Source organism: Octopus bimaculoides, chromosome 14, assembly GCF_046866305.1.
Source record: "Octopus bimaculoides isolate indiv1 chromosome 14, ASM4686630v1, whole genome shotgun sequence".
Taxonomy (NCBI): domain Eukaryota; kingdom Metazoa; phylum Mollusca; class Cephalopoda; order Octopoda; family Octopodidae; genus Octopus; species Octopus bimaculoides.
This window is the reverse complement of record NC_142941.1, coordinates 6,995,854-7,020,628: the sequence shown is the minus strand read 5'-3', so window position 1 is coordinate 7,020,628 and position 24,775 is coordinate 6,995,854. Positions and strand designations below refer to the sequence as shown.

Sequence of the window (24,775 nt, the reverse complement as noted above, 5' to 3'; positions counted from 1 at the left end):
ATAAAAGACAGTGTGTATAATATATATGTGTGTGTGTGTTGATTGTCAAGTCGTGTGTGTGTGTGTGTGTGTGTATGTGTCTTTATATTTGTTTGTTAATAGTGTTGTTTTTACAACGCTCGCAACTGAAATCAAAGACACGCCACGATTCGATGATCCTAAACTAGACAGAAACGAAGACAAACAGAGAAAGAAATATTCAAAAGAAGAAAGAGAGAAAAGGACAGAAGAAGAAAAGGAAGGAAGATGGGACTTAATAAAAGGGCATAAATAAATAAAGAAAGAAAGAAAAGACAAGAGTAAGAAAGAAAGACAGATAAATAGACTGATAGATATACTAACAAACAAACAGAGATAGACAGACAGATAGACTGACAGATAAATAGAGATATTTTTCTTTTGAAATTCAACACACACACATATATATATATATCCGAAGTGTCGTATTATATATACCCACTTTATTGACAGATATACGAATGCAATCTTTTCCTTGACTTATGGGCTTTTAGACAACTTACGTATATAAATATATACATTGACACACATATATTTATATATAAGCATAAATACATACATGTATCAGTACAGACACTATACGCACAAACACCAAACAAAATTTATATACACACACAGATAAATATATATACGCACACATTTAGATATAATATATATATATATGTATCTTACCATCTAAAGTTCGGATGAGGAGGATAATATTATTCTACAGGGCAAGATCAGCTTAGCTGGGATAGACACGCCACCGCCCGTCCTCTCTGTCAATGCATCTGCTGCAGAACGGCAAGCAGCATAGCTGGAACATTTGTTTTGGTTGTTGGACTCCGACTGAGCAAAATGCTACGATCAGACAACAGCAACGTTGGCGGTAATTCGAGATCTATAAACCGGTGAACTACCAGTTTGTCTCCATGCGTTCAAATGTCTGGCATAGAACGGTATATATGGATATTCGTATACATGCGTAAGCTTGCATTTGAAATTGCGTTTTTTTCTTTTTGTTTTAACAAGTTATGTCTGTGTGTGAACAAATACACACACGCATGCATATACATACACATATATAATTTATATATTCACACACATATATATATATATACACACACACACACATACACCGTTTTCAATTTAACTGTTGAATGTGGTGCTCCAGCATGACCACAGACCAATAACTGAAACTAGTAGAGATAAAAGTATACCTCTCTGTCTATCTATCTCCTGTCAAACTGTCTAACCCATGCCAGCATGGAAGGGATACGTTATACGACGACCATGACGATGATGATGATGATGATGATGACGACGACGACGACGACGACGACGACATATATGTACATGTATACACGTTCACGAATTTGTGTTGCCAGATTCCTGTTCTGAAACCGTGTGTTGAAACGTGTTATATTTTGGGATGGTCATTTTTTTATCTTTACCAAATATACACATGCACTATATATTCGTTCTCCCCTCGTTTATTACTGCTCTCATTTTAACTCATGTCCATTGCCTGAAAATCTTTCATCACACATCTGTGAGCTCTTCAGAGACACTTTTCCGTCTTCATGTACACCCCTGCACTGCTTAATCTATTCTTGTATGCACAGACAGGAAAACCTACTTTTTTTCCGTTGAGGGCTTATATGCCCCATTATTAGACTATTTTCTTTAGTCATTGCACGGTGATAGCTTATAAAATACTGTTATTATTATTTACAGAATTGTAAAAATCGACGCTGCTAATCAAAAACTATCACATACACACATACATGGAACTGGTAAGCTGAAGAGTGGCACCAGGTTCCAGTCTGATTTGGACTGGTTTCTACAACTGAATGCCCTTCCTAACACCAACCACTCCGAGAGTGTAATGGCTGCTTTTTACGTGCCACCTGCAAGAGTGCCATTTACACGACACCAGTAATAGCCACAGCTACGATTTCACAGGTGACATATACATGACACCCACAATGGCCATGATTACAGTTTCACTTGGCTTTACGAGTCTTCTGAAGCACAACATATCGTCATGGCCTTGGTCACTTGTCATCGCCTCTGTGAAGCTCAACATGAAACTGAAAAAGCTACCAAAAGCTAATGGGGGTGGGGAGACAAGCGACAGCATGGTGAAATGTGTCTCACTTGCAGCTGCTAAACTCTTTACTTACCATTTTTCTTTTCAAATACACAGTGTAAAAAGGAACGACACCTTCCTTTCTTTCGGTCACCATTCACTGTCTCTCTCTCGCTTCTTCTCTGTCCTTCCCCCCCTCCCGCTTTGCCACTCACTTCAACTACACCTCCTCTGCTTAACACCATTTATTTCTCTTTTTCTTTGTACCTCTCCCTTCAACCTTTTTACCTCTTCCTTTGAAGTAAGTGTGACACACACCACAGTTATGTACATAAAAAAACAAAAAGTTAGCATATTAATATAATTGATATGCTTTGATTAATTTTGAAAGTAATGAAGAATTTAGAGGAATTTAGGAAAAGACTTTTTTATTATTATTATTATTAAGGCAGCGAGCTGGCAGAATCATTTATAGCATTTTGTTTGTCTTTACATTCTAAGATCAAATTCAGCTGAGGTCGACTTTGTCTTTCATCCTTTTGGGGTCGATGAAATAAGTATAAAGTTAATGTTTGTAACAAAACTTAACAAATGGTTCTTACACAAAAGATTACGAGAGAGGGTTTTTAATTTAAATAAAAACACTTTAATAATAATAAAACAAAAAACAAAAGGCTTAGTTTCATGGAACCAAAAGTTGTCTCAAGAAAAACTTTTCTGCAACACTAACATAAAACACAAAAAGAAATTTTAAAACCGAAACAAATAAACAACAAAAACAATAATAGCATTTGTAACATTTTTAATTTTTCCATAATAAATGCCAACAAGGTAACAATAATTAGATTTTTTTTTACATTTTATCACTGTATTTACAAACTGATCAAGCAGGATACTTCCCATAATACTAATGACTTGTAAGGTACATGGTATTTTGTTATGCAACCATAAAACAGGGTGCAGAGGAAATAATGCCCCTTTGTATTTGAATCAGGTTGTGAAACAATACTTAATAAATTTCCTAAAACTTCTAAGATTTTTTCATTAGTTCATTATTCGTTTCTTTAAGTAATGCAATAAATTTGTGTTCAATAAAAGATTAATTATCAAAAATTTAAGAAACACACAAAAACCGTTAGATTCACTTCAACATTTAAATTTAATTTGCCAAAATATTTTCGTCGCTTTGAGACCGCGACCTGTTCACTGACAAAATTCCGTGCTGCAGCAGGTCGCGGTCTCAAAGCGACGAAAATATATTGACAAATTAAATTTAAATGTTGAAGTGAATCTAACGGTTTTTGTGTGTTTCTTAAATGGCTTATAAACACCTTCCATGCTGCAATTGTTTTCGTTCCAGCACACGATCTCAGATCAAGTCACTTGCTATGCAAGTACATCTCCATAATATTAAGAATTTTTATACTATAAAAGTTATCAAATGCAAAAAGGACATTACTTCTGCTGTACCTTGTATAGTATAAAGTATATTAAACATTTTTATAAGTCAATACCACGTTCTACTGCATTAGCAGTGTGCTTTTTACATCATTTGTTAAGGTTATCTCTACAGACCATCATCATCATCGTTTAACACACGTTTTAAATGCTGGCATGGGTTGGATGGTTTGACTGAGGTCTGGAAAGCCAGCAGCTGCACCAGGCTCCAATCTGATCTCGCAAGGTTCCTACAGTTGGAGGCCCTCCCTAACGCCAACCATTCGGAGAGTGTAGTGGGTGACTTTTATGTGCCACCGGCATGGGAGCTAGTCAGGCAGACCTGGCATCAACCACGCTCGGATGGTACTTTTTACATGCCACTGGCATGGGAGCCGTTCAAGGGGCACTGGCCACAGCTACTATCTTAGTTTTACTTGACTCAATAGGTCTTCTCAAGAATATCATATCACCCAATGCATCAAGGGTACTTTTTAATGGGCCGGACATGCAACACTGGCATCGGCCATGGCTGCGATCTCACATTAGTTGCCAGGTCTGCAATCTCACATTAGTTGCTGCAGATATAGAAAAGAAAATCACCAAATTTAAATCGGTGATAAGAGTTAAATTACCCATAAAGTACAAAAGCCATAGTAGTAGTCAAAGAGAGGTACAAAAAATTAAAGGAATGGTTTAGAAACAAGATGGATCCAATGGGAGTGAGGGTAAAGTTTGACGACCTACCGTCAGTTATAGATTACGACAACTTGTTGCCATATATAAAATGGTAAAGCATGAGTAAGCTTTTAGAATTTTTGAAGACTACATATATGATACTAAAAAGAAAAAAAAAAGTGTATGTGTAGGGGGAGGTAGAAGAAATGATATAAAAACTTTGTATTTAAACAGTTAAATGGTACTGCTTGAGAGTGGGGTTCAAGTAGCTATTACATCCTCATTTAATTATTATCCATCTCTCATTCATTCGTTTTATGTTTTTTGTCCCCACTGTGGTGTTCTGTCTGTCTTTGTGCTGTCCCCCTCTGTGCCATGGCCTGTGTGCCAAATAAAGAATATAACCAAGACAACTACTACTCAGCAGTGAAAAAGGGGCCAACAAAACATTCAGTTACTGGTGCACAGAAGAATACATACCAAAAACTACACACTACACAGGATCATCGAGAAAAATACATGCAGAAAAATAAACAGAACCAACATTTGTCAATGTAAGAGAAATACACAGGAGTCTATTCAATTACTTGAGTTTTCTGAATTCTGAAAACAAGTACAGAAATGAAACTGAGTTTAAAGATGATTGGTGTAACAAACCAAATGCTCAAAACTTCAGGATAGATTTATCTCATCTGCAATATGAGACAATGATTAAAAAAGTTGCAGAAATCTTGAAATTAAAAACATTAGACATAGATTTTAAGAAAAAATTCCTCAAAATGGGCTGGACGGCATATCAAACCAAAGATTACTATAACTAACTCTTTCATGAAAAATATACAGCAAAATGGTCCTCAACAATTTGTACAGGATGTATGAGATGTATTAAACGAAAACCATCCCAAAACAAATATGCTTGTATTAGAAGGTGTAGCAAACAGTGGAAAATCATTCCTCACCCGATCCATTGAGCAAATGTTTCATTACACTGGAACCATACAAGGCACATCGACTTTCCCTTTCCAAGACATGGTAGGTACTGAATTATGCCTTTTTTACTTCTGTAAAAATGCATTCCACACTTGTTTCAGTCTTACAAATTATTGCAGTTCAGAGAGAAATAAAAAAATAAAAAGAATATATTGCTCATTTTAAGCAACTGTATACCTATTATTGTTGACCCCTGTTTGTGTATGTGTGTGTGAAAGTTTGTTGGTTCACAAGGTTTTATTCATGGCTTGAAAAACTTTGTCTCAAATCGGTGAGTAGGAGACTTAAATAAATGAATTCCACATTTGTTTCAGTCTTACAAATTATTGTGGTTTAGGGAAACGTTCAGAAATAAAAAAAAAAGAATATTTTACTAGTTTTAGTGAAAATTGTCCAGTGCCAATCTTGGATACCAAAACATGTGTCACAAGAGGAAAATGATTCAATATGATAAATGTAACATTCCTGATTGAGGAGGAAGTCAGGAAGCACCTTATAACAAAATTAAGGAGTGACAAACTGATTCTCATACCAATCTACTTGGCTGAAGTGGGGGGGGGGGGCAAAGAAACTATTGAAGAAGGGTTATGATGATGTGCTTATTCTGAAAATATGCCTAAAATTTGTGAGTTTTAGGCATAGTTTTGAATTAACTCTGTGAAAATAGTTCAAGAACTGTTTCCTTCAATGTTTTGATTCCATCAATAAAAAGAACACTGGCTGAGAGACCCAGCAAAGCTTGAGATCGAACAGGTGAGCAAATGGTTTGTCAGGAAGATCAGTAATGGCGTTAGAAACGTCTCTGACCTCGCCGTTTGGCGCAACATCAACAAAGCCATTACATGGTTTAAGGCCAACAGCAAGAAGGGTAGGGCTAGGTTTGCCCAATTTGATGTAGTGGACTTCTAACCATTCATATCAAGGGAGCTCCTGTTAAAGGCACTCAACTTCAATAGGGCCCATACTAATGTCAACAATGAGGACATATGCACCATAAGAACCCTACTCTTCAGTAAGGGGTCTGCTTGGACCAAACACACTGACCCAGAACGCTCCTTCAATGTGGCAACGGGTGCTTTTGACAGTGCAGATGTATGTGCCCTAGTGGGTCTCTTTACCCTAGATATACTAAAAAAAAAAAATTCCTTTCAACTAGTTTTGGCCTTTACAGGGATGACATGCTGGCAATATCAAGAGAGGGTAATGGCCTCGCGTTAGATGGGCTCAAAAAGGACTTCACAGGCACCATGAACTCCTTCGGACTGAAGGTCACTATAGAGACCATCCTGAAAACGGTGGATTTCCTTGATGTGACCCTAGACCTAGAGGTGAAGGATAAGCAACTTTCGAACAGTAAGTGTCTCTCTCTCTCTCTCTCTCTCGCTCCCTCTCTTTCTTTTCCTTTCGTGTGTAAAGCACAACTTTTGATCGGAACATGCTGAGAATCGGTTGTATAAATATGCATGGCTTGAGGTTGCCTTGGAAACAAGGCTACCTGTTAAATGACATCAAGTCAAAGAATGAGCATATCATAGCCCTCAGTGAGACCAGACTCCACAACCCGCGGAGCCTCCAGCACATGTTCGGCAGAGAACTCGATATTTATTTTTCTCAGTGTCTGCCGAGAATGGGCGGAGGTGGTGGTAACATTTGTACCATATGCATGTGTGTCAAAAACTCAGCAGCTGAGATACTAAATCCGATTCTATTATTGTTGTTCACTCTATGATAGAACTCATAGGAACCAACATAACATTTGTAGCATATGCTCCTGTCAAAAACCAACCTTGTGTATATCGTTGGTGATTTTTTCTTTTTCTGTTTTCCCTTTTTTGGACTTTCCTAAATATCCGACGAAGAGCTCCGCTCGAAACGTCAAATTCTCTTTCTTTCCTTTCCTGAGCGTCCAGTAACGCCAGATCTGTATCACATCCTCGCGTTGTTGTTTTTTTTTGTCGTTTTTCTTGTTTGAACTCACTATATAACGCATGCTCACATGGATCCTGAACTAGGAGTACCCAATTCCTGGAATTCTTGTGCCTTCGGATTACTGTTCCTGTTGGATTACTGCTCCTACTCACTAGGATTACACCATTTCTGAACCAAGATACTAAATGCGATTCTATTATTGCTGTTCACTCTATGATAGAATTCATAGAAATCAACGTAACATTTGCAGCATATGCAGATGTAGAAAATCAAAGACAAAGATATTAAATACAATTCTATTATTGCTGTTCATTCTATGATAGAACTCATAGAAACCAACGTAACATTTGTAGCATATGCAGATGTGAAAAACCAACAACCAAGATACTAAATACCATTCTATTATTGTTGTTCATTCTATGATAGAATTCATAGAAACCAATGTAACATTTGCAGCATATGCAGATGTAGAAAATCGAAGACAAAGATATTAAATACGATTCTATTATTGCTGTTCAATCTATGACAGAATTCATAGAAATCATGGCAACATCTGTAGCAAACGTACAAGTTATAGAAACAGGAGCCAAGACACCAAATACAATTCTATCATTGTTGCTTCTGTCCTTCAGAAAGCATTTTGCAAGACGTTTCCAAAAAACCCATTATTTACAAAACTCTGATCACAAAAAATAAAAGATAGAACAGGCAACTAAAGAATCAGTTGAGAAATGTCTACATCCCACATGGGCTTTTAAAACATGCATTACAAGGGGCAAAAGATTTACCACTGTAGAGGTATGGTTTGATATGGAAGAACGTACAAAGGAACATGCAACAAAAAGCCTGGAATGTGAGGAATTTATAATGATTCCCACTTACTTTGGTTGTTGGGTGACAAAGGTAAAAACTAAAGACGTGCCCCCTGAAATAGGAATAAGGCGGCTGGTGTCAGCCATCTGTTATGATTTTGGAGATCAAATCAACATTCTAGAAATTGCCGTCCTGGGACAGCAAAATGGGATTGGACAAGAGTTGGATTTATTAATTCAAGCAAATCTGGAAACAATAGAAAATCTCCCAGATCTGATTCAACTTCCAGATGGCACAACCATACACGTGGCCATTGAAGGCAGAACGCCATGTTGCTACCTTTGCACAACACCACCACAACACATAAAAATCATACATGTGACACAAAACACCCTGAAGTCTCTCTACCCAGATGCAGTAGGGAGATTTCAAAAAAATTAAACAAAAACCTTTTGAGAGAACACTGTGAGGTGAAGGATAAGCAACTTTTGAACAGTAAGTGACTCTCTCTCTCTCTCTCGTCTTCCCTTTGTGTGTAAAGCACAACTTATGATAGGAACATGCTCAGAATCGGTTATATAAATATGCATGGCTTGGGGTCGCCTTGGAAACAGGGATACCTATTAAATAACATCAAGTCACAGAATGTGCATATCATAGCCATCAGTGAGACCAGACTCTGCAACCCGCAGGCCTTCCAGCACATGTTCAGCGGCAGAGAATTTGACATTTATTTTTCTCTGTGTCTGCCGAGAATGGGTGGAGGTCGTACCAAGGTGCTTTTTCAGAAGAGTCTGGACCTCAAAGTAAGAGCAATATTTCTAGACCCAGAAGGTAGGCTGGTCGTCTTGGATATTGATGGCAGGTGTCATGAAATCAACAACCATGGAACTAAATAATGTTTGATTATTGTTAATGAATCATAGCAAAATCTGCATCAGATGTGTGAAGGAATCTATGACCAAGACATTCTAAACATCTTCCCCTCTTTTTTACCGTATCTAGAAAGTTTGCCACAGGAAAATTCACCTCAGGATTTTTGGCTGTAAGAAAGTTTGCCACAAGACAATTTCACCGCAAAAAAAAAGAGGAGTTGCTGCCTTGGTATACAAGTGTTTCAACCGACCTATCATATTATTAAAGAAACCAATAATAAGGGGCAAGGTAATTTCTTTATTTATTTGATAATATTTATTGTGTAGCCAACTCATTACAATGGGAACTAGCAGAAACAGGGTGAAATTAGTTGATGATCTTAACTTTGCTTATAGGATAGAAAGAAAATACGGTGAAAAAACACATTGGAAATGTAAAAGTGAATGTAAAGAGTGCATACTGTGCTGGAAAATGATAATTTATCTCTATGTAAAACATTTGGCAAGCATTGCCATCCTTCTCATCCTTCAAAACCAAAAGTTTACAAAGCAAAAACACAATTGAAATCACTAGCCACTAATTCACAAACTTCTGCATGGTCATTAAGAGCAGAAATTTCATCTAGTTTAGATGATAACGCATTGTCACTGATGTCGAAATCACCGCATTTGTTTCACAATATTAGAGGTTGGAAGCAAAAGAAAAGCCAAGCTCCTCCAACGCCAACCGGAAGAAGAATATAGATTTCTTGCCCAAGGTGCCACGCAGCGAGACTGAACCCGGAACCATGTGGTTGGTAAGCAAGCTATTTACCACACAGCCACTCCTGCGCCTAATACATAATATAAAAATTCCTCATCTTAGACATAGAATTGAATAATATTTTCTCATATAGCTTTTTTTTCATATATCTCATCATACAATGCAATGCTGATATAAAAAAAAACATGATCACATTAAAAATAACTCAGGTTATTTTTAATATTTTAATCATTGTTAACATGGCTTATGTCATTTGAATATTCAATTAAGGAGTAAAACAGATTTCTGCTCAAATTTAATTTCCCCTATCTTTAGGGTAGGTATTAAGGTAGTATCTTTAAAACAGGGCATTCATAAATTCTCTTTACAACTTCCAGTTTATTGCATCGATCAATTAACTTCTTAGCATGTTAAATAAATATTATTAAAGTTTTAATATTTAAATCACTTTTGTTTTTCGTCTTTAAATGGTGTTTATATTATTATCTCTGACTTTTAATGAAAATGAATTTTTTAAATTGCAAATATAATTTATGAACACCTTGAAAAGAGCTCTTGAGCTTCACCTGTCAAAAATCAGTGACCTAATCAGTAAACTTTGAAAATATCCAGGAATACTCGTCCATGCAGACAAGATTGGCAACCTATATAACGTACCGCTGGATACATACTGGGAATTGACACTGAAGTAACTGCACAAGGACTACCATATTGTACTGGACTCTGCCTTGTCTTTAAACTTGAACCTTTCATACCTTGACCAACCTATATAAGCTTAAAGGACTCCATCCAAACACATTACAATACTTTCAGAGAAGTTGAGGTTTTTGTTCACCTCATCACCCAGAAAAATTCTTCCTCAAAAATGCTTCATTTTTGTGGCTCTAGAGACCCTTTAATATTACACAACCAGCAATTACTACCATCCAAAGGCCAGAAAAGTGACCTAAAGAAGAAGCTGATGAAAATCCTAGAGTGATCCTCGATGGCTCAGAGGTATGGACCACCAAGGAGGTTGGTGCTTAGAGACTGAAGACCTGTGAAATGTGGTTCTGGAAACGAATGGAGAAGATCTGCTGGAGAGACCATGCCAGCAATGAAGAGATGCTTTGGAGAGTTGGAGAGAAGCAAAGCAATATGGACAGGACGTATTACGAGCCAGAGTGGGGTTCTGTGCACAGTGAAGGTGGTGGGGAATACATGAGAGCACATCGGGAAGGAGAAAGAGGGCAACAGTGATGGATGATATTCGGCAGAGGAAGTTATACCACTCAATGAAGGACAGCACAAGTTGTGTTGAGAATGCTGGAGAAGCTTCATATGAACAGGACCTGCCCAAGGGCAGATCACTTGAGATAAAAACAAAGACCATTCTCCTGCAGTCATTTTCATATTCAAGTCCATCTTACAGAAGAACTTTTACCAATTCAACCTGAATACATCTGGTCTTACCAAATAAAAGACCATGCTTTCCAATACAAATAGCAGACAGCTAAAGTCTAGGGCCAATACATAATAGGCGCTTTGAATTTAGAAGCAAAATAAATTATCCCATTTAGATTTAGAAGGGAGCCTGTTTACAAAAATCATAGTCACCAGACTATAAAAACACCTCAACAACCAATAGACCAAGCAGGTTTCCTTAAGAACTATAGTATGATAGATCACATATTCACTATAACAGAGCTTATAGAACGAATAAATGAATGAATGAATACAAGCTTCTTGTGTGTATCATTCAGTTGACTATGAAAAAGCTCCTGATAGCATCAAGACGAATGCAGTGTTGAAATCTCTGGAAATGCAAGGTATTGAGGTGCAATACAAACTACTCAGAGATGCGAATTCTGGATGCACAACAGATATATCTCTACTATCACCACCAGTAACGGTCTCAACTGAGAAGGGATACCCATGTAATAATAATAATGGTATCAAATTTTGCCACAAGGGCAACAGGTACTTTTTTTTTATCAACCCCGAAAGGATGAAAGGCAAAGTTGACCTCGACAGAATTTGAACTTGGAACATACAGACAGATGAAATGCCACGAGGCGTTTTTGCCCGTCGTGCCAACGACTATCGATATCTTTCGCCTTATAGCAATGCAAGGATAATCATGATGACAATGCTGCTTAATGATGAAAGAGACAGATCAAAAAGGCTCTCAAGCTGTGACCATCCCATTTATTCAAATAACGTTATTTTTTTCCAAGACAGTAGAATGTGATTGCAGGGAAATGCAGCCGGTTGAGCAACCATAATCTCTTCATGGTGATGATGATGATTTTGTTTCCAAAGTCAGAATTTTAAAAATTCTTTTTAAATAGAAAATTTTAGCAGCATGGGTGAAGGTAAATATTATCATATGAATACAGATGCATATAAGTGCATCTATATCAAAATATATATGTACATAAGAGAACATAAAAATGTGTTTGTGCGTGCGCACACAGAGGATGGGCCAAAAGCCATGCACCAAAACACTTACATTATCATTATTCAGTACAATATATATATATATATATATATATATATATATATATATATATATGCTAAATCTGGTGCGTGACTTTTGGCCCAACCAGCATGTTAATACATGAATATATGCATAAGAGAACATGCAAATGAATAGGGAGATGCCAGTTTGTATGTGTCTGTGTGTACACGTGTGTGTGTGTGTGTGTGTGTATGTATGAAATTTACAATCACATCAAACTTACAGTGGCTGAATTAGTAAGCAACTGGTTCCCTTACATTTTTGAATGCCTTATTCAGATGAAGAAGAGCAAAATTCATGATCCTTTACAGAATCTCCAAAACATGTGGGGAAAAACAAGAACCTCGGACAGGAGATCTAGCCTGAATATTTGCAACAGGGAGCTGGACTCTGCAAAAGGCACCCAAGGGTCAGTTGGAGTAGATTAAGTCTACTAGCCCAAAGACAAGAGCTACAATCCCACCAATGGAATTCTCCACAGTTTCTTATTTCTTTACTGCCCCTAAGGGGGCTACACACAGAGGGGACAAACAAGAACAGACAAAGGGATTAAGTCGATTACATCGACCCTAGTGCATAACTGGTACTTATTTAATCGACCCCGAAAGGATGAAAGGCAAAGTCGACCTTGGCGGAATTTAAACTCAGAACATAGTGGCTGACAAAATACCGCTAAGCATTTCGCCCAGTGTGCTAACCTTTCTGCCGACCAAATTTCACTCATAAAGCTTTGGTTGATCTGAAATTATTGTAGAAGTCACTTGTCCAAGGTACCATGCAGCAGGATTGAACCCAAAAACATGTATTTGTGAAGTGTCTGAGCATGGAAGTTTGATTTCTATTCAGTAAACATCACTTCTGTGAACGATAATGTCAGAGACAGTGAATGGTAGTGTTAGAGACAGTGAACGGTAATGTTAGAGACTGTGAACGGTAATGTCAGAGACTGTGAACGGTAATGTCAGAGACTGAACGGTAATGTCAGAGACTGTGAACGGTAATGTCAGAGACAGTGAACGGTAATGTCAGAGACAGTGAATGGTAATGTCAGAGACTGTGAACGGTAATACCAGACTGTGAACGGTAATACCAGACTGTGAACGGTAATACCAGACTGTGAACGGTAATACCAGACTGTGAACAGTAATACCAGAGACTGAACGATAACGCCAGGGACTGTGAATGGTAATGTCAGAGACTGTGAACAGTAATGTCAGGGACTGTGAACGGTAATGTCAGAGACAGTGAACGGTAATGTCAGAGTCAGTGAATGGCAATGTCAGAGACTGTGAACAGCAATGTCAGAGACTGTGAACAGTAATGTCAGAGACTGTGAAAGGTAATGCCAGAGTCAGTGAACGGTAATGTCAGAGTCAATGAACGGTAATGCCAGAGACAGTGAATGGTAATGTCAGAGACTGTGAACGGTAATACCAGACTGTGAACGGTAATACCAGACTGTGAACGGTAATACCAGACTGTGAACGGTAATACCAGACTGTGAACAGTAATACCAGACTGTGAACAGTAATACCAGAGACTGTGAACGATAACGCCAGGGACTGTGAATGGTAATGTCAGAGACTGTGAACAGTAATGTCAGGGACTGTGAACGGTAATGTCAGAGACAGTGAACGGTAATGTCAGAGTCAGTGAATGGCAATGTCAGAGACTGTGAACAGCAATGTCAGAGACTGTGAACAGTAATGTCAGAGACTGTGAAAGGTAATGCCAGAGTCAGTGAACGGTAATGTCAGAGTCAATGAACGGTAATGCCAGAGACAGTGAATGGTAATGTCAGAGACTGTGAACGGTAATACCAGACTGTGAACGGTAATACCAGAGACTGTGAACGATAACGCCAGAGGCTGTGAATGGTAATGTCAGAGACTGTGAACAGTAATGTCAGAGACTGTGAACAGTAATGTCAGGGACTGTGAACGGTAATGTCAGAGACAGTGAATGGTAATGTCAGAGTCAGTGAACGGTAATGTCAGAGTCAATGAACGGTAATGCCAGAGACTGTGAACAGCAATGTCAGAGACTGTGAACAGTAATGTCAGAGACTGTGAACAGTAATGTCAGGGACTGTGAACGGTAATGTCAGAGACAGTGAACGGTAATGTCAGAGACTGATAGTGGAGCCCATTTAACAGCTTTGTTAACAATGGAATGTTATCAGAAGGGCAAACAAGTAAAATATATCATTTCCTTTGCTTTTTTCCTCCCCATTCCTCATTAGAGACAAAGCCAAGACAACAGTGGAGGTCATGTGAGTTGTTATGTCAGCAGCAAATGCATAAAACAACCAATGAAACAATGAGTAATAATGATATATATATATATATATATATACATATATATATATATATATACACAGATTAAATTAAAAAGTAAAAACAATACTAAATAAATATATAAAGTGAAATAGTAAAGTATAGAAAAATATAAAACAAATAAAAATATATAGAAAGATAAATAGGTACAAATGTAAAAAAAAATACATAAGGGGGGGTGTAAAACTAATAAATAGACACAAAATATAACAAAAAAACTAAACAAAACAAACAAAAAGTTCGGTCGAACCCTAGATCTCTGGCAGGCTGAATATACTGCAGTCTGAGAGTGAACCGGAATCACTGCAGACGGTGCTGTCAGAGTCGGATAATATAATCTCTTCACAAATTGCCATCTCCTCTGACGCCGTTTCAATGGATTCCTGGGGCCGGTCTATGCGGGTCCAGGCAAAGAGATTTTTCTAGAATAGAAAGAGAGAAAAATAAGGATGAATAGCAGAAAAACTGTAATCAGTGTTGGTGGTGTGGGATAGTTGTAGTGGCGTGGTTGCAGCGGTGGTGAAGCAAATGGTAACAATAGTAATTGTGGTGGTAGTAGTAGTAGTAATAGTGGTGGTGGTGGTGGTGATGGTTGTAATGAAAGCAATAGAAATGACCTCTTGCACTCTGGGAGAGGTGGGGATGTGGGGGATGTGTGTGTGGGGGGTGAACAGTTACTGATGTTTACCTGAGTTAATCCAATTGTTTCCAAGAATATCTTCCATCGGTTACTAAGAATCACCAATTTGTTTTTCACCTGAAACATCAAGAGGAAAATCATCATATGTTCTGGAGTTTGCTGATCTCTTTCTAGCATATCAGATGTCCACTTAGTGGTCATCCCTTCTTATATGCATGTAATACAATTTTTCTGAATTTTCAGATTTTTTATATGCTAGGCCACTGGTTTTAAATTGCTGTTGATTAAATTAATATTCAATTTATCACCCTCAGTATATAAATGTGTATATATATCATCATCGTCGTTTAACGTCCGCTTTCCATGCTAGCATGGGTTGGACAATTTGACCGAGGACTGGTGAAACCAGATGGCAACACCAGGCTCCAATCTGATTTGGCAGAGTTTCTACAGCTGGATGCCCTTCCTAACGCTGACCACTCAGAGAGTGTAGTGGGTGCTTTTACGTATCACCCGCACGAAGGCCAGTCAGGCGGTACTGGCAACGGCCACGATATATATATATATATATATATATATATATATATATATATATATATGGCAGGCTTCTTTCAGTTTCTGTCTGCCAAATCCACTCACAAGGCTTTAGTCAGCCTGAGGCTATGTTAAAAGACACTTGCCCAAGGTGCCATGCAGTGGGACTGAACCCAGAAACATGTGGTTGGGAACCGAAAATATTTCCACACAGTCCCACTATGCCTATGATTTTTCTTTTTTTTTTTTTTTTTTAACAAGCTGCAATTAATTAACGAAGAGGCGGAGGATGACAAACGATAGTAACGAACATTCAAGAGAAAAATAAAAGAGTAAATGAGAATTGTAACAACCTACCACAGAGCAGGCAACAGTTCTTCCATTGTCTCGAAGACATTCAGATAACTGCATCACCTCGTGCATAACCTGTTGTAAGTTTTCCTGATGATGGAAACGCATGAAAGAAAAAGAGAGAGAGAGAAATGGAAGTAAGTATCATTGACAGTGATAGTCATTTACAAACGTGATGTCAAGATAAGGAATACACGAAAACACACACGTTATGGGGTCACACAAAAAGCATCCAGTCCGCACTGTGAAGCAGTTGGAAGGGCACCCAGCTATAAAACACATGCCAAAAACTGACCTCAACTGTGCTTGTATCACGTAAAAAGCACTCTGTTGGGTTGTTGGTGTTAGGAAGGGCATCCAGCTCTGAAAACCATGCCAAAACAGGCACAGAAGTGGTGCATGCGCCTGTCAAACCGTCCAACCCATGCCAGCATGGAAGGTGGGCGTTAAACAAAGATGATATATATGTACACACACGCGCACAAATATGATGGGCTTCTTTCAGTTTTCATCTATCAAATCCATTCACAAGGCTCTGGTCAGCCAGAGGATATAATAGAAGACACTTGCCCAAGGTGCTATGCAGTGGGAATGAACCTGAAACCATATGATTGGGAATCCAGCTTCTCAACCAGACACCTACGCTAACCAACACAGAGTTTATAATGAATTCATCATCATCATCGTTTAATGTCGGCTTTCCATGCTAGCATGGGTTGGACGATTTAACTGAGGACTGGTGAAACCAGATGGCTACACCAGGCTCCAATCTGATTTGGCAGAATTTCTACAGCTGGATGCCCTTCCTAACGCCAACCACTCTGATAGTGTAGTGGGTGCTTTTACATGCAACCGGCATGAAGGCCAGTCAGGCGGTACTGGCAACGGCCACGCTCAAAATGGTGTATTTTATGTGCCACCCACACAAGATTTGTATTTTGTTTTATTGACCCCAGAAGGATAAAAAAAAATAAGTTGACTTCAACAGGATTTGAACTCAAAACTTATATCCTGTCGATCTGCCAGCTAAAGATGAGAATAAATGAAGGATAAGTTTACCCGGTCAGATTTCTGAAGGGAGCTCCCTCCAACTGCAATACTGAGTAAGTCGACGGTTACAGAGAGGGTACTGAGCTTGTTCTGAGCAAATGATTTCAGGTGAGGAAACAGACAAAACAATTGAGAAATCTGTGGAAATTAAAAGAAATAGTAGGATGAAATTAATACAAAGACAACAACAGATATTTACACAATCAACTACTCAACAACACATTCTCTGTGCAATCACCACCAAACAACATATCACAAATCAGAAGATGGAAGAAGTGGCTATGTAACATGATCCTGTGGTCTTGCAAAAAGCTAGGCTTCAAGAAAGTGAAGAGGAGGGGGAAAAGAGGAGGCAAGCTGAACAAAGGAAAAGATGGTTAGACAATATTAAGGAATAAACAGGCAGGTCACGGGTGGAGACCTCAAGCTGTGGCAATTGACTGCAACAGATGCAAAAAAAAAAAAAAAAAAAAACCTGGCATGCAGTATATCACAAGTATCTCTGTGATTCCACTGTAAGCTGAGGGCCTCAAACTAAGCCAAGCCTAGCCAGTGTGTGTGTGTGTGTGTGTGTGTGTGTGTGTGCACATGTGCAAGCATGCATACATACACCGAGTGTACAAAATATGCATACAAAGCAGACAGATGTTTTTTTTTAATCCACTTTTCCACACTTTCCTAGGTTGTAGGGAGTTGACTGACGCAGATTTTCTACAGCCAAACACCCTTATTTCCAATGCTCGGCTGTTTCCAGGCAAGTTTATATTTCCTCATGGCCAACAGAAATGGGGTTTTTTTTTCAGAATACTGGTAATGAACGACACTGCTTGTATGACTGACATTCATTTACAACAATCATGTGATGTCAAGACGAGGAGACACAAGCACACACACACACACTTCTTTCAGCATCTGTCTATGAAATTGATTCACAAGGTTTTAGCTATAGCTGAAGACACTTGCCCAAGGTGACACAGAATGAGACTGAACCTGGAACCATGTGGTTGGGGAGCACACTTTTTAATCAGTCAAACACACTTCATATAAACACAAATGGTTCTTCATCTTGTCTAGAATTACACCAGTTCAAAGCAACATTTATTGACCCACAGATATACTGCACACAATCACCTCATACACACTCTCTCTTTGATAAAACAATAGTTTATAAAGTAATAGAATGCTCACATTAACATCTTCTTTGCTGATAGTGGATATATTCTGTTCAGTGATCACATATAGCTGTAGTGTAGCCAATCTCTGCCTGAGTTCAACACTCTGTTGACAGTGTGGTAAGGTCTGTGTGAGGAAGAGCATGTTATGGGGGTCCCTGGTCAATGTGGTCAGGTCAATGGACAGATTGATGGCCTGGAAAATATCATAAATAATAGCAGGGCTTCATCTGTGAGATTACAACAGCAACAACTAACTACAAGATTACCCTCCACTTTGTAGAATAGGGGGTTGTTGGTAAACTCCATATACCATTGACCCCTTTACGGAATCAGTGATAACACTTTTCCATGCTTTCCTGGGTCAGATAGAATTCATTAGACCAGATTTTCTAGTTGAATGCCCTTCCTGTTACAAACCCTCTACTTTTTCCAAGCAAGGTAATATTCCCCGCTGGCCAGACATGTTTTCAGAAAATAATGGAAATGAACAGCATCGCTTGCATGACGAGGACATTGGTTTACATCCAGCCATACAAAAACTGCTTCAATAAAATTAAGGTTCATGTTAGACCTATGGGTGGATGTTAAACCAGTGTTGATTTGCAAAGATCATAAAGGGCTGATTCTTCAATAAAGTGTCTGCCCACAAACAAAGACTGTGGTTTGCTTCCTGTACTGTTGTATATAAAAGCTATGAAGTAAGTCTACTCGGCCCAGTTCACCTAGCCATAAGCATGGTGAGATGCTACCACCACCCTACTGACGCCATCGTAAGCAGCCATCTTGTGGAACTGGAGGAATATTTGACAGGAGAGATCATAGGAAACTTTGGTAAAAATCACAATTGCTGTGTAGAGTGAAGAATCTGAAGATTCAGAACCCTTGTCACAAAGACAGAAGGAAAGAGAAAAACAGTGTTGTCACATGCATTTTAGGCAATTAAATAATTGTATACATAAACATACATACATACACACTTACCGTTTGTGGCCATTCTGCAGCTGGAAATTTCTGGATGATTCTTGAGAGAACAGCTTGCAAATTCTTGACCAGTGGATCCCTTTGTAAATGAAAAGAATATATATATATATATATATATATATATATATATATAAATATAATTGCAGCGTGGAAGGTGTTTATAAGCCATTCAAAATAACACACAAAAGCCGTCAGATTCACTTCAACATTTAAATTTAATTTGTCAAAATATTTTCGTCGCTTTGAGACCGCGACCTGTTCACTGACAAAATTCTCTGCTGCATATATATATATATATATATATATACATACACAGATATACATATATATCGGCACCCATGCCAACGTCGTCTCCTTCATTGGACACGAAACTCGGCTTGCAAAGACCTGTTGGGGCAAGCGAAAGCGAAATCGTGATGGCACCTGTGCCCAGCGTCGCCTTCCTGGCACTTGTAAAGACATTCGAGTGAGATCGTTGCCAGTGCCGCTGGACTGGCTCCTGTGCAGGTGGCACGTAAAATACACCATTTTGAGCGTGGCCGTTGCCAGTACCGCCTGTGGCACGTAAAAGCACCAACTACACTCTCGGAGTGGTTGGCATTAGGAAGGGCATCCAGCTGTAGAAACTCTGCCAAATCAGATTGGAGCCTAGTGTAGCCATCTGGTTCACCAGTCCTCAGTCAAATCGTCCAACCCATGCTAGCATAGAAAGCGGACGTTAAACGACGATGATGATGCCTAATGTAAATACACTACGTAAAGTAAATTTTCTGTGGTATTCATCTAGAAAGAAATCTCTTGTGGAAGTGCCACACTCTGAAGACTGAAACAAGTAAAAGATAAAAGATAACCATGTTGCTTGATTGAGACTGATTTAATGAGGGGGAGGAACTGCATAACAAAGAAAGAGAGAAAGAACATTGTCACTTACGTGGCAATATGAATATCCAACCGGACTTTGCACAGCATTAAAAACAAGGCAGAGAGCTGGTCTGTTGTATAATATGGCCTGTGAAATGAACGAAAAGATTAGATTAGAAGACAAGTAGAAAAAGAAAAAAAGAAACACCAACAACATTTCTAACCATGGTTCCAAAATATCTGTAGCATTACAAGTAGTGTTCAAACCATACAAGGTGAGGAGATACTCCCAGAAGGAGGGCACCAAAATCATTTTAACAGATTATTATTTTGCTATGAATCATCCCCTCTTTTGACATTCTCATGAGAAACGAAATATAAGGTGTGAATTTAGATCGAGTCAAAGTGTGACAGACTGACAATTATATATATATATATTATTTAATAAATGCAATATATGTATTTATGTGATGCTATTAGTTTCATGAGAGCATGTGTCTGATGATTGTGCAAGGACACCAGATGTGTTAAAAACACTGTCTGGCATGCTTCCAGTACATGAAACTAATAGTAGCACATAATACACATATTGTGTTTATTAAATAATATTTATCTCTCACCAGATGGAGTACTTTTCAAGGACCAGTACACTATATATATATTATATATACGTTCTTATATTCAGTTATGGTGAAACAAAACAGAAAGCAGTCACTACTGTTAGCAGACGAGGAGTTGAGGAATGTAAATATTACTGGAGACAAGGAGAAAATGAAATGCTGTGGTCTGATTGGTTGGTGAGGAAAACTTGTCACACGATTAATCAAATCTTAGCTGGTTAATGACTATTACTGCACATTTATAAAAAAAATATCAAATATAAATGTTTCTCAGGTTGAGAAGATTACCATGAACTGTGTTCTGATTGGTCAGTTACACAGAGCGATTGTCACGGAATTATAATTTATATTAGCAACAAATACTGCTATTAGTACTCACTCACCTTGAGTCAAGGACGAAACTTAACACAGAAAGGACATAAACCAAACCAGTGCTGTTAAACTGTGCTTTATCAGATTTTCTGAGTTTCGGGGCCGATGCAGCATCTTGTAAACCTTTAAGCTGCACAGAATCAGCATTTCTGGGAGATGATGTTGTGGTACTTGATTTGTCTTGCTTCGTATGCTTACAATTTGTGTTGATGGGTTTTTGCAGAGCCCTGAGGAGGAGGAGGAGGAGGAGGAGAAATACAGCCTTGGTTTATAAAACAAGTAAGGTCAGATTATATCAGATCTTAATTGTTATTCATTTGTAATATGTAAACCAAACTAGGACAATGTGTTATATGGTCAGAGACTAAGCTGTACCCTACCCACTGGGTGAAAAGGGTATACGAGTACCATCATCATCATTTAATGTTCATTTTCTTATGTTTGTGTAGTACAGATGGAATTTGTTGGGGCAGATTTTTCCACAGCTGGATGCTCTTCCTGTCGCCAACCCTCACCTGTTTCCAAGCAAGGTAATAATTCACCAGGGTCAGACATGCTTCCCATAGAAGATTGGAAACAAAGAACATCACTTGTATGATGCAGATACTCAAGAACAGTGTACACACAAACCAGATAATGTTTCTACAGCTGGATGCCCTTCCTAACGCCAACCACTCCAGGAGTGGTTGCCGTTAGGAAGGGCATCCAGCTGTAGAAACATTGCCAGATCAGACTGGAGCCTGGAGCAGCCTCTGGCTTTCCAGACCGCAGTCAAACCGTCCAACCCATACCAGCATGGAACACGGACGTTAAATGATGATGATGAATTATTAGCAACAGTAGTAGTATAAATAACAAAAGGTAATATTTATCCCCCGCTTAAAAGTGGATGTTGTGTTAGAACACATGATACTGCGATAGTTTTCTGGTGCATAGAGACACTCATGTTTACATTGCCAGTAGGAGATAAATTACGGCCTTTGCCATTTTAGGTAAATGTTTATAAATAAGGAATTTTTACATGTCATCTACAAAACCCGTGGCCTGACACTGCTGACATGTATGCCATGGTCCACTATCACCGGTATAGAAGATTCTAATAGAGACGGAATTACTTACCCTAGAGGTAGAGAACGAAGAAATGCTTGGTTGGGCACAAGGTCATGGACTGGAGCACCTAGAACAAAGTACATAAAGATTGTAAGAAGAAGAGTGAATGAATATTCATTCAATGTACTCACACACATCCTCTCTCCATCACCACGGGCACAGAAACACACCCATACACAATCATCATTTCAATGTCCACTTTACCATACTCTTTTACTTGTTTCAGTCATTTGACTGCGGCCATGCTGGAGCACCGCCTTTAGTTGAGCAAATCGATCCCGGGACTTATTCTTTGTAAGCCTAGTACTTATTCTATCGGTCTCTTTTGCCGAACTGCTAAGTTACGGGGACGTAAACACACCAGCATCGGTTGTCAAGCAATGTTGGGGGGGAAAAACACAAACATATATATATATATATATATATATATACGATGGGCTTCTTTCAGTTTCCGTCTACCAAATCCACTCACAAGGCTTTGGTCGGCCCGAGGCTATATAGTTTAAGACACTTGCCCAAGGTGCCACGCAGTGGGACTGAACCCGGAACCATGTGGTTGGTAAGCAAGCTACTTACCACACAGCCACTCCCGCGCCTATCATCTTAAATACAAAAAAAAAAAAAAAAAAAACCCTCATTACATAATGTAATCCAACATGACCATTAAAAGGTGGAAAGGCCATGGCTGGAATGCCTGATAAGAGTAAGCCAGGAACTAAATAACAACACGTCTTTCTAACAAAGGAAAAAAGTTTTAGAAAAAAAAAAAGGGAGAAAATAATGTGCTACTCACCATAGTTTATAAATATACGCAATATATCTGCAATGTCTGGTGCCCACGTGTTTTTCGTCCGGGAAGATGAGAGTTGTAGCTGGATTGCGTTCAGTATGATCTGATAACATGCTTCACTCACCGAGACGTCATTGTGAATAGACACTACAAATAAGAGATGGAATTAAGAGCCTGGAGGCAGCTATGATGAGTGCAAGATGAGAGTGACGGTGTATAAATGCATAGATATATACATTTATACATCACTACCATCAGCATTAAAAAAAAACAACAAAAAATAAAACATCATGACAGGGAAGCTTCTATGTGGTCAATTGGTGAGCAAGAAATAACAGCCAAGTTTACATCAAAGTACACCCTGCTATCCTACAAAAAGGGGTACTTTAGTTAATACAGTCAAGAGTACACTATTCCTGAAAACTAAGATGGGATGGTCATGGCTTGACAGCTTTTGTTCTCATAAGTTGGCAGTTCGGCAATAGAGGTTGATAGAATAAATAACAGGCTTAAAAAATAACTACTGGGGTCAAGTCATTCAATGGAAACCCTTCAAGGTGGTACCCCAGCATGGCCATAGTCCAATGACTGAAACAAATAAAAACAGGAAAAAAAAAATGTATGTGAATCAGAGAGATGAATATGGTGGATAAAATAATCAACTGATCCCTCCTGTAATTTTTTTTACCCAAAGCCAGGAACTTTTCAGCACCCCACCCCACCCCACCCATATATGAGGTAATCTAGGATAAAAAAAAATAAAAGTAAAATAGAATTCACTGGGTACCTACTTAAGAAGAACAGCCATCGAAGGACCAAATTTTTGTTGGACACGGCATACCATACAATGCGCAGGATATCAGACTTCAAGATGAATTCCAGCTGTTCGGTACCTGTGAAGATTTCAACGAATTAAGTAAAGAATATGTCAAAGAGTGAACGAAACTATTCATTTGATGACACACATAAAAAGAAAGAAAGAAAGAGAGAGTGAACTCACTCACTCACCCTCAACCACTACCACTACCTTGCTGCTACTACCTCTCTCACTCTTACGTTACAAACTTATCTCACATCTCATAACCTCCAACAGCGACTTCTTCACCTCACACACAAAAACACAGCAAATCCTTAATGTGAAAACCCCGTCCTCTTCAGCCTCTCACCTTCTGTGTTTGCCAGTGTATTGTCTATTTTACTGTTCCCAGGCAGAAACTTTATATGGCTGAGTTGCAGGTCAGAGTTGAAGAGGCAACAATAATTGGAGGCTTCGAACAGTGTCTCCCACGGTGGAAGTTCATTGATGTTGTGCTGTGGGAAATTGCTCAGCTGAAATGAGAAACATCAAATTATTTTGAGACAACAGGAATGTGTGTGTGTTATGGAGAAATAAACAGGTGTTGGCATATATTGTGACATGGTTTTAGAGCCGTAGAATAGGACGAGTTTCTCAATATGGGTTTATAAATATAGTAACGGGAGTTTAGACACAATAGTTTTATAGATATGACAGATTAATTAATGTACTCATAGACATATTGTGTCTTTAAATTAGATGGAATGGTCACAGATAGAAAGCTTTGGATCACAAGTTTGGTAAATCAGAGCAACAAGAACAAAAATACCTTATTCTTCAGTTCAAAAATACGAAAAAAAAAAAAAAATAAATAAATAAATAAAATAGATTTTTAAACAAATTTATGCCATCAGAGAAAAAAAAAAAACAGCACAAAAAACATATTTACCATTTCTAGTTGCTTCTTGTGTTCTGGTAACATTCCATCTGTAAAGAGATAGAGATATGCAGATAATATAACTGAATGACCAATAGTGGATGTTTGTGTAGAAACTTCTCCACCATTTAACCATGCAAATGGTGAA

At 38.4% G+C, this 24,775-nt stretch overlaps 2 protein-coding genes across 11 annotated transcripts in view; both read right to left on the bottom strand.

Annotated features, from left to right (window-relative positions):
* The window catches only part of LOC149132611 (uncharacterized), a 15,665-nt gene extending 14,746 nt beyond the window's left edge, over positions 1-919 (bottom strand). The window contains exon 1 of one of the 2 annotated variants that reach the window (XM_052972653.2): positions 691-919. The gene's annotated coding sequence lies outside the window, so the exon portion shown is untranslated. The remainder of the gene's footprint in view (positions 1-690) is intronic. The other variant, XM_089362245.1, reaches the window with a different exon arrangement.
* A 1,955-nt stretch (positions 920-2,874) lies between these two features.
* Positions 2,875-24,775, bottom strand: part of LOC106873401 (SMC5-SMC6 complex localization factor protein 2) — a 34,398-nt gene continuing 12,497 nt past the window's right edge. For 8 of the 9 annotated variants that reach the window (XM_014920752.3, XM_089362247.1, XM_089362249.1 and 5 more), the window contains 14 exons: positions 24,640-24,677; positions 24,061-24,223; positions 23,686-23,787; positions 22,898-23,041; positions 22,114-22,171; positions 21,006-21,221; positions 20,073-20,150; positions 19,142-19,220; positions 18,174-18,353; positions 16,995-17,123; positions 15,942-16,025; positions 15,099-15,167; positions 14,661-14,832; positions 2,875-4,104 (listed from right to left, as the gene is read on the bottom strand). In XM_014920752.3, the coding sequence (XP_014776238.2) occupies positions 14,662-14,832; positions 15,099-15,167; positions 15,942-16,025; positions 16,995-17,123; positions 18,174-18,353; positions 19,142-19,220; positions 20,073-20,150; positions 21,006-21,221; positions 22,114-22,171; positions 22,898-23,041; positions 23,686-23,787; positions 24,061-24,223; positions 24,640-24,677 (1,511 nt within the window). In that variant the 3' untranslated portion in view covers positions 2,875-4,104; position 14,661. The remainder of the gene's footprint in view (positions 4,105-14,660; positions 14,833-15,098; positions 15,168-15,941; positions 16,026-16,994; positions 17,124-18,173; positions 18,354-19,141; positions 19,221-20,072; positions 20,151-21,005; positions 21,222-22,113; positions 22,172-22,897; positions 23,042-23,685; positions 23,788-24,060; positions 24,224-24,639; positions 24,678-24,775) is intronic. The other variant, XM_089362252.1, reaches the window with a different exon arrangement.